The sequence below is a fragment of the Ambystoma mexicanum genome, chromosome 11, assembly GCF_040938575.1.
Source record: "Ambystoma mexicanum isolate Mex_15411 chromosome 11, UKY_AmexF1_1, whole genome shotgun sequence".
Lineage (NCBI taxonomy): Eukaryota > Metazoa > Chordata > Amphibia > Caudata > Ambystomatidae > Ambystoma > Ambystoma mexicanum.
This window is the reverse complement of record NC_090934.1, coordinates 1,098,204,360-1,098,221,059: the sequence shown is the minus strand read 5'-3', so window position 1 is coordinate 1,098,221,059 and position 16,700 is coordinate 1,098,204,360. Positions and strand designations below refer to the sequence as shown.

The following is a 16,700-nucleotide window of genomic DNA, read 5'->3' as shown; positions in this document are numbered from 1 at the left end:
GCCTCTGGGTGAGTGATGATAGGGTGATAATAGCCCAGCGCAATCAGTAGGTGGTAGCTATGTAGCTGTGCAGGAGCATAGGGAGGGGGTGAACAGGCTGTGGGTGATAGTGCTGGTAACAACAGATTATGATAGATACACAAGAGGGTTTTGGATTGAGAATGGGGGTAGTCTAGACAGGTAGTGGGTGCTGGTATTGGGCTACAGCACTTAGTTGACCATATAGGTGATTTGAGTTTGAAGTGTTAATAGTTATGCAGGAGAGCGTCCCGAGGAGGCCGGGGCCAGCCAGATGTGCAGGAGAGCGTCCCAAGGAGGCAGGGGCCAGCCAGATAGTAGAAAGTGCTGATCGAGGGGGCCACAGTCCATGCAGACAAGATTTGCGTCGGCAGAAGGAGCCAGGCACTTATGCAATAGTCCGGAGACAGTAGAGCAATGCCGCTGGGAATGAGGCACCAGCATGGTAGACGTTCGCTGAGGAGGCGGGGGAAGGAGGGAGCAGACAGAGGCTGAGGGTTCTAATCTCCTGCGTGCAACAGACCTCAACACAGGGGCTCCCCTCTCGAGGAAATGGAGAACGCTGTAGTGCTGAATTCGCCCTCAGAGGAAGCCTCAGCCAAGGGAGTGGTGTGGAGCATCCGGGCAGGTGGTGGCTGCAGAGGAGTACCTTGCCGACGGAGAAAGCAAAGAAATGTCCGTGGACGAGGGAGACAGCAAAGGGAGGTCCGTAGCCGACAGGGAGACAGTTGTAGCCAGCAAGTCAGTCAGGTGGCTGTAATCGTGAAGGGGCTCTCGCCGATGGAGCAGGTGGAGCTGCGGCTGTAGGGGAGAAGGGTGCAGCCTCGTAGATCAGTCCTGTGGCTGCAGACGCGGTGGTGGTCCCAGCTGTGGGAAGAAGCGAGGAAGGAGGCGGGCCGAGGCTGTGGGAGAGGTGGGCACATCGTCGCTGAAGAGCCCGGCAACAGCAGTCACAGAGAAGGCTTTGCTGAGTGGGAGAGAGCGAAGAAGGGAACGAGCACAGTTGATGGTGAGAAGAGTAATGCCCTGTTGGGCGATCCTGTGATCATTGGGTAAGGTTGTTGCGGGACAACAGGGATAGGACCCAGTCACTCCTGGCCACGATGACCAGACAAGGTTGCCTGGTAGAAGGTCGCCGTCGGGCTGACAGAGCGGACGCTAGATCCAGAGGTAGGTGGTAGTAGCTGGAGGAGGTTATTGACCTTGTCAGATGAATGTCAGCATCCTCTGATCGACTGCCAGGTGACTCTACAGCTGCCCTTCTGTACCTGCTGAGAGTTTCTGGTTTTCTGGTCTGTCCACCTTTCTGGCCTGCAAGCTTAGCCATTCCCACCATCTTGGCAGCATTTTGTGTTCTTTTATACCTCCACTCGTTTGCAAAAGTCTAGCCTTCCTGGATAATGGGATTCAATGTCTGAGGCCTTCATTGTAGGTGGGGAGTAGGGCGAGGCGAGTGGCCGATTCATATTTCCGAGGACAAAGTTCATCCTTCCATGTGATAGTCCAGTACAACATGAAATCTGATGTTCGTTTCTCCAGCGTGCTAATGAAAATCAAAAGAAATGCAGTACTACATTTAATTGCATTTTCATTTTATTTTAGCATGTGAAGGATATCATCCTGCAGTCGAACCCTCTGTTGGAGGCCTTTGGGAATGCAAAGACTGTCCGAAATAACAATTCCAGCAGATTTGTAAGTTCTTCACTGAGTCCTTCTTTTTGTATATCAGCATTTGCGATCAGATGAGGTGGTGTGCTTTAAGCAGTATATTTCTTCAGTGTAGGTTTATTTTTACATGGTGAATGTGTTCATTTTGTTCCACCACTATATCTGTTCCCTGAAGTCTCGGTTCTGTGCGGCTAGTGAAGCAAGGCCATTGAACTCCCCTGCTGAACCTCAGTGGCATAGCAAACCCATGGCTGCGGTGGGTTAAGGATTACGAAAGTGCTCTCGGCATTGGGGTGCGTGTGTTGTCTGAGAATCACTGAAGGCTTGGCTTTCTCTGCTGCCCCTCTAGGTCGAATTGCAGGCCAGCTTGGAAGTCCTGAGTGTCAGTGATACTCTGATATCCTGATGGGATCGGTGGCTTCTCGTTCACTCCTCCAGCACACCCATCGTCAGCTCAGGGGAGCAGTTTGCGATGTCTGGTGCCAGGGCAGCCAGCACGTGATCTGTCCATTGAGGCTCCACTTAAAAGTGGCATCTGAATATCCTCACCCCTGCTGTTCCCACATATGCCTCCAGGGGCACACTTTCAAGAGCAGGTCTTACCTGGACGCCTTTTGGCTTCTTCTTAGTGGCAAGATATGCCCTGCCTTTACACGAAGCTACTGTGTCAGCAGGTGAATGGTACAGGCTAGACAAGTGCCAAGTGGAAGGGGTGACAAGCAACAGAGAGAATGCCCCAAGGGAGGAAAACCTCCTATATCTAAGATCTGCAGCTTGGAGAATGGCTTCGAGTTGCAATGAAAGGTGAGGCTTGTGGGCAGCAGGAGTGAAGGAAAACTGTGGAGTGGAAGAACTGGAGACAACGTATCCAGGATCATTATGAGACCCTGGACAAAAAAAGGCATCCTCCTTTTATGCAGGCTAAAGCTCCAGAAGTGGAAATCGGCCATCTTGAGTCAGCATTCCGGATTGCAAACAGCGGTCTAGTGTTGCTTCTGCACTGCTACCCCCAGGGAGAAGATGAGCACAGTTGCTGGATCCAAGGACTGGGGCCATGCGTGGAGAACACGGACCCTTCTGTGATGCAGCCCCTGTGGAAGTGAACCCCCTCCAGTCGTCCTCTAGTGGAGGGTTTCCTTCACAATTCTTCGCCACCGCCTGCATTTAAGGATCAGATCCATGTCTGCGGCAGTGATCACACTCCTCCATCAGACACTTCCTATGCCTTGTTTCAGTATTTAGTTGAATGCTAATGCATTATCACCTCAATATGGAAAGGTGGTGCTTATTCATGGACACAGTGCTCTGATAAACCTGAGCTCACAGGCACCATATGCGTGTATGCGTGTATGTGCCCTAATGGTATAGGGGCAGGCTGACACTTGGTGATGGGTTCATAAGTTGGTTGTAGTCCATTTCCACTCCCACTTCTGTGCAGGTGCGTACCCGCATGTCACGCATATCTGTCTGATTCAATATGGAATATATTAGTGTTTCAAAATTATTTTTAGAGCACATATGTTTAATGCTGATCTGGTGCAAGGAGTTTTTTAATCCCTGAATAGTTGTGGAAGTTGTGAATATTTTTTTCTAATGTATTGTTTGCTCTTTTCAATTATGTAGATATTGTTTTGTGATAACATTCTTCTGGTGAACAAAAACTCATTGACTAATTGTTATACCTGCGCGCCTCCATTTTATTTCGGGTATGGGTCTGATTGGGGGTGGGAGCACTCAAGGGTCTGGAGGCCTTTATGTGCTCAGTTTTACTATCAATCTGGCAGCCAAAAATAGAATGTCATTGGCTTGCTAAAAGGGAGCATTAGTGTTCATCATTGCAAGAATTCTTTTTATTTTAACTTTTAATTTTTCACAGGTTGTGGGAGGCCTGCTACAGGAAACATGCCATGCCAAAGTCTTTGGTATTCTTGTCTTTTTTCAGTGGAGGGATTTTTAATGGACAATAGTACATAGAAAAAATCTGTGTCTATTGCCAAACTCTGTCAAAATTTTTATTATCCTCCATGTGAAGCTCACGTTCATGTAGTGACAGTGCCTCCTTTCCTGGCTCTCAAGCAATATGTGGATCTCAACAAAGGCAACAGTCCCCACTCCTACAAGAATATATTTGCTAGCCAGCACCAGATCTCCAGCAGGTCCATCCCACTTGCGCACATGCAAGCCCTTGCGAAATGCAATATAAGTTGCCTGCAGTCTTTCCTCCATTTCTATTGTCAACCATTGCATTGTAAACCTATGAAGGTAACAGGAACATCTGAAATCAGACACAGGACAGAAATATTTCTTTTGAGAGCCCAATCGTGTTTCTTAAAAGACAACTGCACCTCTATCGAATATGATTGATCTTAAGCAGTACAAAGTGATAATTGGGACTAAGTCACAGCTCATGCCTTGAAAAAGCACCACAAGGCTTGAAACACGTGTTGGATCTTTCTTGAGTTGAAAAAGGGCTACTTGTTGAATTGATAAACAAAAAGCTGAAATTAGTGAAAGTCTGGATTGTAAAAATAGTAAGAAAATAATATGCTGAAATTAGTGTCTGTTGCATTTGCTACAACACGTTTATTGCTTGTATATATCAGTGCACGCTTTTAATGTTTTGTGGAAGAAAAACATTTAGGGAAATGTGCATGTATTATAAAAGTTTCCGGAAAGGAAAAATTGACGCACTACATTACATCTTAAGAAGCCTTTTTTTTTTTATTAAAAGTGCATTTGAAAATGTGATGATATTAGTTAGCTCACAATGATTTCCATAGATTGCACGCCCACTCTAAAAGTGTGTAGCAATGAGATACAGCAGTTTGCCTTAATGTTATTGAATAAGTGCTGCATAAATGTGCTGGTACAAAATGTGCATCAATGAGTACACTGACCTTGGAGTTACTGTTTTAAATATGTGACGTATTATTTATATTGTATATATGTTATATTGATCTGTATTTTATAGTGTGGAAGGTTATATCTTTACCACAGTGCAAAAGTGCACTCGCCACTAGACATTGTCTAGTTAAAATTGACTCTTGGCGAGTGAGATATTGTGTGCTGTCTCTATGTTTAGAATGCAGGTGGCAAGTGTCTTTTTATGGCTGGCTAGTAGCCTGCAACTTGAAATTCTGCGCTCTGTCTTAGCTATAACACACTAAATAAATGTAAAAAAAAGAATATGTGCTGCAAAAAAACAGAAAGTAATCGGTTGCTCGAGTTTGGGTTTCCTATATTTGATATTTGTCACTAATGTGCATTAATATAGTAGTAGTGTTTGATTTAGTTTTACTAAGTATGAGCTGCACAACAAGCATTGCTAAAGCCAACAGCTTCAGCTTTTGTATAGGCATGGAATGGTGCAATCTGAGTCGCAACCATGCATGTAGACAATGGGCCTCATTACGACTCAGGCGGTAAGGGGTTAACGGCAGCGTAAACAGCGCCGACCCTTACCGCCTGAGTACGAGGTCCCTTAGCGCCATGGAGGTTTTAACACCTGCTTTTAGCAGGTGTTAAAATCCATGGCTCTAAGGGACCTTGATGTTAATTACGCCACCGTAATTTACGGTGGCGTAATTAACGCCTTCCCCACTCCCATTATGCCCTATGGGGCAAAAATGGGAATGGGGAAGGGTAAATGGGGATTGGGGACTTACCGCCCCCGCCAACCTCGGAATGGGGCGGTAAGTCCGCCAACCACCATGGCGTAAACATAGTTTACGCCATGGTGGTAAAGTCACGGCCCAGGCGGTAACTTACCGCCTGAGTCGTAATGAGGCCCAATCAGGTGGAGAGAATGATTCCTTTTTTAAAATATTTATTTATTACATTTGTGTAACGCCCCAACCCGGACGTATGACAGCGTTTGTACAGGTAAGCATTAGATAACCAGGAAAGTCAGAAGGTCCCCAATAGCACAGAGCTGGAGCAGATTAGTCATATTTGTTGAACAACCACGTTTTGACAAGTTTTCTAAAAGTCAGGTTACGCCGGTTTGTTTCTGATGTTGGGAGGAAACGAGTTCCAGAGTGAGGGAGCAGATACTAAGAAGCTTGCACCTCCTACAGATTAGCTTAGTAATGCACCCAACAAGCAGGAAAAAGCTCAAAGAAAAGCCAAGGAAGGGAGGAGTTTGTAAAGAACGCAGGGTTTAGTTCTAGTGAGAAGAGTGTCAGATACTGTCAGTACCGAGTGCTAACCATGCAATGTCTGTAGCACTGAAGTCCATGTTTACTACAATCAATTGGACTCTAAGATCGGATATTGCTTGTGACTGCAGATGATTTGGGATCAAAGACTTTAGTGCAAAGTGTGTGCCATATCTGTAAATCCTTGAGGATTATGTTGTCACATTCGCAAGAGGGTAGTGAATATCCTGTCCAGCTCATAACCAAGGAAGAGCAGAGGCCACCGAGTTGTACTGAGCCAGGCAATTGCTCCTTGTTTCACAATGAAGCCTGTTTGATCATTGGAATATTTGTGTGTAGCATAGCATTTTCTTCATCTCTTTTCCTTGGACTAGTACTTTTGTTGGCGTAAAGTTCTTTCCACCATTTTTTGTTTTAATTGTAAAAGTTGTGCCCCGTTATCTCAATATAATTCTTATGGAGACATCTCTAAAATGGTCGACAATCATTGACCGACACATTTCACTTTTTTGGTGGTTGTTCGGTGTCCTCTATTGTAGCTGAGATTAAAAAGGTTAATGAATCTCAGAGGAGGACTAATTCCTGATCAGATACTAAGTTACTGATCGGGAGAAGCAAAAATAAAATCCCTCTGCAATGGTAAACCATTATAAAGGGTTTTTACCCCACACTCCAAGCGCTCTCTGGCAGATATCGTAGGTCCATTATCACTGCGGAACTGCCATATTGTTACATTAAAAAACAAATCGAAATTGATGAGTAATATATCCTAAGTGGGGACATTAGCAAAGACATTCACACTGAGATTGTAGAAACACACTGAAGTGGGACATATGAACTGCACAGGAACATCTCTTCCCATCCCTCTCTCACGTTCACACTCCGCGCTTTGAGACATCCTGAATGCCACCCAAAAAACTATTCAAGTTAGCAATAAAACATAATCCTATATACCTTCTTTCCCTGTGCTTCTCTCTCTCTCTCTCTTTCTATCACTCTCCTTCTCACGATCAAATCATTGAAGTGTCCGAACTGCAGTGTTACAAGATATACAGGCAACTACTGTCCTGAGTCACATAGGAAATTATGGCGTTGTCCTAATGAGTCACTAAACAATATTTTGGGGTGGGGCATCAGAAGTGTCTGGTGTGGCCTAAAACTAGCAGGTAGCTGAGAAACCTTTAAAAGATGTGAGTCATATGTAACCAAGGTAGTTGCTTAACTGGTGCAGTCAGGGTTTCATACCCGTCATGAAAGGGAGTTCAAAAGTATGTTCAATATATTATCATTAATCAGCAGCCAAAATATCTACAAAAAATAATATTCAAATATAAAAAAGGAAAATTGGTTTCAGTCTTTAAGTTCTTTTGAAGGAAATCTATGAATCATATATATTGATTTTATTAAATCATTCTAATGACAAGACTTCACTGTAATGTTGCAAAAATCAAACCATTATCTTTGACATTTTCCCTTCAGAGTGTATTTAAAACAATTACTATAACTCCAGAAGTGTGAAACTGATGATGTGATTCTAAAGCGGGAAGATAGTGACACCTACTGGGCAAGAGCAGTATTGTAGCTCATCAGCGTTTCATTGACTTTTAGTCAATAAGTTCAGGGAGCCCTATCAGAAGTCTGGCTGATGGGCAATGTTTGGACTGTGCTGGCTCTAAACCCCAGATAATCCTGGCCCACTCATAGCCTGCAATCAAACACCTTACTTGATTCTGGCAGTTCACAACAGTACGTCCATTCATTATTTCCTGGCCCAAGACGTGCAAACATTGTCCTGCCATTTCAGACTGTTATGCTCACTCTATCATTAACCTTGTTAAGCAACAAAGGAAGTAAAATGTATGCAATTTTTCAATAGATCCACAATTACTGTGCATATGAAAATATATATATTTTATATATATATATATGTATATATATATATATATATATATATAGACACACATTTTCTTGGAGATTATTTGCATATTCGTTTGTAATTGAAAAACCCTGACTGGATTTTACTGTTGAGAGGATCGACAATCGCAGCCATAATATAGATTCATTTTAAAGAAGGATTTAGACAGTTAAGTCAGAGTAGCCTAATGTATCCAAATAAAGTGAACTAAGACTCCCATAAGCAGCTGATAGCGACATGAAAGCCCAGGCCTGGGGACATGGTTTCCTGGTCACATGGAGGCATCTGGTAACCATTGTTAAAGGGCAGTGTAAATCACCTATAAGCAGGCTAACTGCTGATACATGGAGAGTAACTGCACCAAGGCTCTGCTTTCATACTGAATAGCTTAACTGGGCCGTCCACTAATGATGACTTGGTTCGATGATTCACTGCTAAGAAGAACATGTGACAAACAACCTTCACTGGCAATGGACTTCAAACAAACAAATGTGTTTCTAGACGGCAAAACATAGAGGTGGCAATTACATCAAAAAACCTTTAGAGGACAATTGTGATTTTTACTTTTAGTTTAAAAGAGCACTGACACGCCGCTTGCCAAAGGACATACACATGGCATCCATTTTGGAGTACCACATTATGACATGTTACAAATCTTTTATTGTACTCCCAATCGCCACCGTAGTGGTCTTAAAACTCTTAAAGGTGTCTGGAAGTAGGCGTTGTCACAAATGCAAGTGGACGCCACAAAGGACACAGCTAATATGGTTGTATTTCTGGAGTTGGAGTAGAGATTATGGGCAGTTTAGGGGTAATTTACATATCAGAAATGACACAAGATAACTTCTTCAAACAGTCTTTCTGAGTCCCTTACGGGCCTCACTCTCTCTCTTGTCAACAGCTCCTTTAAAATGACAATGTCCGGCCAGATGGATATGTTCCTCGTTGGCAAATGGTGGGATGGCCTGGCAGACTTATTGCAGCAGGTCGTCTTGTAATTTTGTGGTTCTGAGCAGCAGATGTCGCAGCTTCTTTCAAGCTGAGGCCGGCAGGGAGGTGCTAGAGAATGTCTGGTGGGCTCCAATCTACCCCCTTGCCCTGTGATCTGGCGCTATGAATGCCTAACCCTCTCCTACCTTCCTCTTCATCTGGCCGACGCTAAGTCATGCCTACAATCCTTTCTCTGTCCTCTGGTCTGGCCCTGATGCTGCCTGTCAAGTAGCCTTTTTTGACATTCTGCCACAACACTGCTCCCCCTCCCACCTGTCCCACAGATCCTGATGACTTCACTTGTGTATTGCCATCCCTAGAACTCTCCCTGTGTCTCCAGGAGTCTCTGCAACAAGCTCATCTCCTAGTATCTCTATTTTCTCTCCACCTCTCCCTCTTTCCTCTTGCACTGATGTCACTCTTTTTCCTACTTCCTAGGATCTGGCAATTTATCTCCTGCTTCTCTCTGCCACCTCCTCTTCTCCAAGTTGGTTTTGCTCCTTCTCTGAATAGTTTATTATTCTTCCTCTCCCCTACAATCCTCCCCTCTTCCTCCTCCTCCTTCCAACTCACTATTAGCTCTCTCCTTCCCTCTACTTGATTTCTTTTTCCCTTTGCACCTTCCCACTTATTTACTTGTGTCCTCTTCTTTCCAACCTCTTATGCGCTTCCAACCTCTCCTGCATCCCCAAGCTCTGCTCCATCTCTACCCTCTCCAGCACTTCCAGTCTCTGCTCCACCATCGTGCACGCTGCTCCCTTACTCCAAATTCCGACACAAACCCCTACTTTTCCTGCTTTATATAAGGCTCCTTCTCCACAACCCGGGCAGGGATAGACTGAAATGCTTGTGTCTGTATAGTACTGTCACCGGGAGTGCAGGAATGGCTCTTACTGCAATTCACAGTGACATTCGCTGTAAACACTGTTGGATGCCACAATGGTCAGATTGAGCCCAGAAGGCTTCAGCAAACACTTCCTATATAATAAAATGCCAGATGTATATTTGTCCGAAGCTGTCATGTGCAGTAGAGGATGCCCGAATGCACAGAATGCTCCGCTAGAGGGAGCTGTTGCCTTAGGAAATACAGTGGTCCAGTTTGCATAACTTCGCCTGTTGTCACCGCTAGATGGAGCTGTAGGCTTGTAATATATTTTGTGGTCCTACTGTGTTAATGAAAACCTGCACTTTGGCCGTGTACACAGGTCTGTACACTAGTATGTAATATTGTAATAATAATTCAGGGTCAGGGCAGTCCAGTCTTCTGAAATGGCAGCATAACTGTATTGATCTTGCTTTTTTCTTGTTAAATGCAGTGCATTAGTAGGACCCACCTGTGACAAACCTCTGCCTCTTATTTTCGCCACACCACCCTCTGGCTCCACATCCCATACCATAATGGTGCTTGGCCCCTGGTTTACCCCCTTAGCCCCCACGCGCACAACCACCCCCAAAGCTAGGCAGGAGACATCATAACAACCTATTGTGCCCCAGCCCAGGTATCCAGCCAGACCATAGTCTGCAGAGGAAAGGCTAAACTATTGGGGGAAAGAGAGAACAGATGAAACAAATGGGAGGGTTATGAAAAAGATGCAGTTTAGGCCACTGCTATAACTAAGCAATGGTTGTCAGCCAGTGAGCACCATATTTGTCCTAGAAACATCACAAGTGTTTCCACTCCATGGATGGGAGTATTGTGACGAATCAGAGATAAGTCTCCCCACAAACCTGGTCTGAGACTGCCTCATCTAGCCCAGGAAAGGCAGACCCTTCCAGATCCCGGCCATGGGGGTGTTGTACTGTGGGAGGATCGCATGGGGGTTGGGAGGGGAGACCAGGAAGACTGGGACGGTTCCCTCTTTATCTTTCCCTGTAATTCCACACTTTTGATGGCTGTTTGTCAAATCACAGAAGTTGAAAAACCTAACTTTGTTAAAAGAAACTACAAGTCCCAGAATTCCACAGGGACTGAGACAAGGAGGAGTGCTGAAAAGGCATGCAGATGTAGTAGTCAGGCAATTAAGCCTAGTAGCCATTGCATTAGTCAGGCAATTGAGGGTAATAACCCACACCTGAAAATTATCACTGAACCTCGGAAGCATAAAAGGCCCCCTCAAGTGCAGACAGAAGGAAGGAGTAGAAGGAGCTGGTACGAGAGCTAGAGGACAGGCTGGAGCATTGGATGCACGCTGCTGGCAAACCATGAAGAAGTGGGAGAACAAGAGGGACGCCGGGAAGTGGAAACAGCAGATTTCAGCTGCAAGTTATGAGAGAGTCCTGTTCTACCAAGATCGGAAGTGAAGAGGCTGCGCAGGAGAAGATGTGCAGGAGACTACGTTTTCCCCATATGAGCCTGATTGATGTAATTGCAGAACTGTGAAAGTGCTGAAAACTAAAGTAAGAGGCAAGTTGAGGGTCTCGGGAGGAAGAGTAACTCCCAAACTGAGTTACTGGGCCAGAGAAACCCATGCAGGAGAAAGGTGTGGGTCCCTAGCGAGCCAGAAGCAGTAGAAGTTATAGTGGAAGTCTGGAAGCAGTGCAATCCGCAAAGCAAGTGTCTAAGAAGCCAGTGAGTAAAGCACAGCGCTCCAACACATTGCGCAAGCCTTGCCCGCACCTTACTGACTCGCGTATAGCTCTGCATGCTAGTAAAAGTAGTTTGTTGAATCCAGTCTTGTTAACAATGGAAATGTAGCACTCTGCGTATATTGTGAAAGACCTAATGCTTGCGTGAGATGCTACAGCTACTGAAATCCATTGTCCCCTTGTATAAAGACTATTGCTGTCTAACGGAGTAGTCGCATGTCCCTAATTAAGGAGAGGGAACACCATCTAAAACATTACCGAATACCTAACCTGGACAATACACGAGTTACAATTTACAAAGTCTGAAAACTACATCAAAAAGAGGCCATGTGTGCCTAATTGTAATTCCCAAAGGACGTCAGAAGTTAATGCTTTACATTTACACAGGAATACAATTCTCTATTAATCTTTAAACCTTGAATTCTACTTTAAAGAGAGGTTGTGTGTGCCTAATTGTGTTTTCAACCAAAAGACTGAGTAATAAACGGTATCTAGAAGTGACATACCTTTCATTTCTGAGAAGTAAAGATCGTAACTGTTGAACAGAACAAGCATTACCCCAGCCAAGAAGCATTCCCTGTTAATAGTGAAACCAGCCTTTGTAGGTGTCACAGAGCCATTCAGCTGCACTGTGAAGTTATTAACAACCAAGTGGCTTAAGAGACAAGTGTGCAAGTATTACCTGAAGCCGAGAGAGTGGCACCAAAGCTTATGGATAATTACTTGGGCTGATAGGAAAGGTGTGAGTAAACCTGTGGAAGGGAAGTTGACTGCTTGTAAAGAAACATTCTGAAGAAGACATAGCCTGTAATATAAAATACTTTGGACGCCAGAGATAAGTGAGTCTAATGGGCAGAATCAGGTTATTGTGGCAGACAGACGGCAGAGGCAAAGACGCTGTCCCTTTTGAGAAAGCTGTTCAGAGGAAGAGTGCCTTGCCTACCTGAAGAGGTTGAAGTGTCTTGTCAAAGCCTGCCTAACAATACTAAACTGTGGTAGTAGTACTGAAACTGTGGTGGTAGTATATAAGTTGCCAGCGGATGTAACCTTGCAGTGGTCTAAACAAGTAAAGCACTTTGGAACAAAAGTGACTGTTCTCATAGTAACACCAGTAAAAGTGTGGTTGTTGAGGTTGAAGCAGCAGTACTAAGAAAGCATCCTTATAAATATACCAATGTAGATACTATAAGTAATGAAATCCTAACTGTCGATTACGCGCTGTGTGTTGTTGACAGTGGGGACATTACACCTTCTTTTGGAACTGTGGCAAATTGTCTGAAAAAAGAGAAATATTCTCGACCTGGGTTACGATTGGTGCTATTTCTTTTCTGAAAGTTGGAAGTGGATCTTTCGTTCAGGAACAAAGAATTGTACCAGTGAAACTTTGTTTGATGAACTGTTATTTTGGATTTGAACTATCAGGAGCTGGTTCAAAACCTTTCTTTTCTTTTGCTGAACATTTTGAGTTGACTTTCAATCCTGAGGAAGGGACCTTAAACAGGAATGGAAAAGGTAATTCAGACATTGTGTTAATATTGTTTATTATATTGTGTTGCCATATATTTCTTTGTGTGCTTGTTTGATGCGAGGGCCAGTTATCCCATGCTAGAGAATGTTCCCTTAGCTTTTAGACCAGACAGGGAATTTATCAGTAGGGTAGGTCAAGTGAGGCTTTGATTTCATATATTTTCTTTAATAACATGGCATGACCCCTCACAGTGTCAAAATTGCAAGTTTCTCTGAGGCAGTATACATCGTTACATCGGCCTTAAGGCATCTTCCCAGTGATTGGTCTGCTCAAAACCTGTGACTGCCAAGCCCCACCAACACTGGGGGCCCAGAATGCAGCAGCCCAAAAAAAGGGTTTTCCTGCGTTCGCTTGTACTTGGCAGGGGGAGGGTGTGCACACAGAGGTGCACACAGAACACTCCCAATTTAGGATATATATACCTTGAACTGGACAGTCTTTTCTTGGCATATGTATACATTCTAAAGACAATGAAAGAGTTGATCAAAGTGATTGGGCTCCACTCTGCCAGTTATGCACATACAGAAGTAGAGAGTTACAAGTAGACAGTGGTCGCCAGAGGCTGATGCATTGATGCCTTCCACACTCTTACTTCAACAAACATTTTGTGGACCAAGTCTGAGTTTTAACTACCTAGTGTGAACCAGCTTGCAGAGGTAAATCAATGATGCATTGGAAGTTGCAGGCAGAACCACAGGACACTGAGCCATAGAAAATCAAATATCCCATTTACAGCCTACTGTCGCAGATGGCCTCAATAGTATACCAGCTCCCAAAGAAAGTGCAAGGGCTTTTACTGATTTTCTTGAAAGAGGCTATAAAGGCTGTCCCTCTCACTCATCTAGAGGAATCAAGTTCCCCCCTTAACACAGGCTTCCCTACTCCCAAGGTTAGCATCTATTGATTTGTTTACCCCTTCTGTCTAGTTTCTACCTCTTAGGTGGTCAGGCGTAAAGTCAATCACCATATCTATTTAACCTCCCTGTGGAACCTTCCAGGTGTGACCTACTCTGCTTTCGGGTTACTTTGAATGAGTTGGCGGGTTGTGCCTTCCAGACATTAAAGCCCTATTTTATCTTCCCCCTTTCAAGCCCTGGTATTCCTCTCCCTATATCTCTCTACCACTTTCCCTTCCTTCAGCTATTCTTCTCTCTCTGACTCCACCTACCTTCTCCTCGCCCTCTCTCCCTGCATCTCCCTCCTCTGTCCTTCTGATGACTCTCTCGCTCTACCACCTACCTCCACCCTCCGATGTCACTACTTTCTACTCTCTCCCCTGCTTCTCTTCCCTCTCCACAACACCACTACACTTCTAACACTCTCCCTTCTCCACTTTACAACAACGCTCTCCTCTTCACTCCAATAATTCTCTGCAGTCCACTACTGCTCTCACTCACCTACCTTACATCCTCACTAAATACAGAATACCACTTTCTCTGAACCAACCAATACCTCGCCTTTTCTGAAAATTGTCTCCACACTCCTTTCCACGTCCTTCCTCCTCTGGTCTCTTGGTCTGCCACCACCTTCTCTTCTGCCGTCACCCAAACAACCTATAACTTCCTGTTTTCTGTACCCAGATTTATCCTGCCCTTATTTTCTTCCACTGGTCCTTGGGTCAATCTTGCCCTGTCTTCCCCACCCAGGAGATGCTACAAGGATCAATATACATAAAAAGGACTAGGTCCTGCCCCTTATCCCTTCATTGGTCTACAGCTCCAGTTCAATAGCGGTCCGCCTTCAATAACATGGCCGTGCCATGGCTGAATCCCCGGCAAGCGTATGTGTCTCTTAAGTTCCGGTCAGGGAGCCTCTCTGTGGCTGGTTTGTACAAGTCCATATCATGGAGCCCCTTCACATCAGGGCCCCAACGCTAGCCCCTGCCTTTGGCAGTGTATTCCCTCTTGTTGCATTTTGTCTCCTGCTAGCATTACTTGTGCTGACTCTGTCTACAGTCTGAATGTATTAGTGCAAACCTTCTACATCAACGTCATCTTGAATACTATCAGCAATCAGTAAAACATTACTTGGAGCATGTGTAGTATTATGATACGGATAATTATCTTATTTTTTTATTGATTTTAATAACCATCACAAAATCAAAGGAAAAACAAAATACAGACGCAGTACATTCCCCACCCCACACATTACAAGAACGCTGGACACAATAAGGGAGACAGTTGCGTCATAGTTTAGGCGTCAGACAGATGTCTTGAGCCAGTAGATGTGTTGCCCATTTCCGATAGAAGATATGCCGCATAGAGACCCCAAATGTTCCTTGGTCTGGCTGCCCGGTGCAGAATGGCACCATATTTGGTGTCTGTGTCATGACAGTACAAAATGGCTGCTCATATACAGGGGGCACCCCCTTCCCTACACCATGGCGACCCTTCTCTTTGCAAGCAACAATAACAGGTCTAGAAGATGATTGCCAAGCTTTGGCAACTCCTTTGTGTATCCCAGAAAAGCAACCTGGGGGACGGTGACACCACCTCCCCAGCAATCCCACATACTGTGTCGAATACCTGTGACCAGAAGATATGTATGCGTGGACAAAGCCATGCTAGGTGCAAGAAGGTAGCCAGTGAAACTCCACATCTCCGGCATGAGTCTGGTGTCTCAGGGAAAAACCTATGGAGGTCTACAGGGGAGAGGGGGGGTTAGATCAAACTGATGGAGGAATTTGAAGTGGATCAGCTTAAATCTACTGTTGACCGCAACCCTCCTCGTCTGTGCACAGCAGAACCTCCACGTGTCATGTGTGATGGAAATACCCAAAGCGCTCTCCCACTTACTGTGGGAATTATCCGCCCACCCCGCAAATTTGTCAATTATGCTGGCATACAATTTAGAGACCAGTTTAACCCCATTTCCCATGCTAATAACTCCATGCAGAACCGGGGCAATGGGGGGCTCCCGGGGAAAGGAGGTGTACCTATCCTTCAGTCCAATACGTAGCCTGAAATATATACAAATGTCGAGTGCTGACAACTCGCCCCTCGCTTTGAACTCGTCAAGCGTCAAAAGTGCCCCCTCTGGAAAAGATCCTGCCAGCTCGAAAGGTTCAGCCTCGCCATAAACTGCTTGCAAACCTTCTGCCCCATCAGTGGGAACCCCGGGACATGCGTGATAGGAAGAAGTGGAGAAGGCCCCACCCTCAATGCGCCACCAGGCGCCACACGTCATCTCTGCCATATTGCAAGCTCTGGTCATACATTGCAGCGAGGTAAGGATGACTGCTCTCAGGAGCGGTGGTGCCACCACCGCCCTCTCAATCTGAACACCTGCCCTATCGGGGATCGGCTCATACCAGAAAGCAAGGAATGAAGCCTGTGCTGCAACCCAATAAGCCTCAAGGTCGGGAAGCGAAAGACCCCCCCTTTCAAGTGGGGCCACCAATTTGCTCCAGCACACTCGCGCCTGCTTCCCATGCCATACACACCTTGTAATGAAAGCCCTCAGCGATTTAAAGAAGGTGGTGGGGACCACTAGGGGCACATAAAGCAGGGTGTACAAAAACCTGGGCAGGAGAACCATTTTCATTAACACTATCCGCTCGTATGGGATAGAGGCAAATTCATCCATCTCTGAAGGGATTTCTCGGTCTGAGCTAACTTCGCCCCATACTTTTCCCGGTATCGCACCTTCAACGATCTCGCTACGGATACATTTCTTAGGTGGTTTCACAAACCACGAACCCCCGTAAGGTGAATGTTTTGTTTGATTTAAAGGGGAATCATCTTCTGTCAGCGTCAGCCATCTCCAGTTGGAATTGTAACAGGCGTTAGTCCTCTAGCGACTTCTGATTTTGATGCGTCTATAGTGGACAACCTGACAC

General features: G+C 45.2%; 1 protein-coding gene across 5 annotated transcripts in view; it reads left to right on the top strand.

Moving 5' to 3' along the window:
- MYO1E (myosin IE) overlaps window positions 1-16,700 on the top strand; it is a 933,795-nt gene that overhangs the window by 418,922 nt on the left and 498,173 nt on the right. For 4 of the 5 annotated variants that reach the window (XM_069624389.1, XM_069624388.1, XM_069624387.1 and 1 more), the window contains exon 6: window positions 1,621-1,710. In XM_069624389.1, coding sequence (XP_069480490.1) covers window positions 1,621-1,710 — 90 coding nt within the window. Of the gene's footprint in view, window positions 1-563; window positions 1,028-1,620; window positions 1,711-16,700 lie in introns of those variants that run through there. The other variant, XM_069624390.1, reaches the window with a different exon arrangement.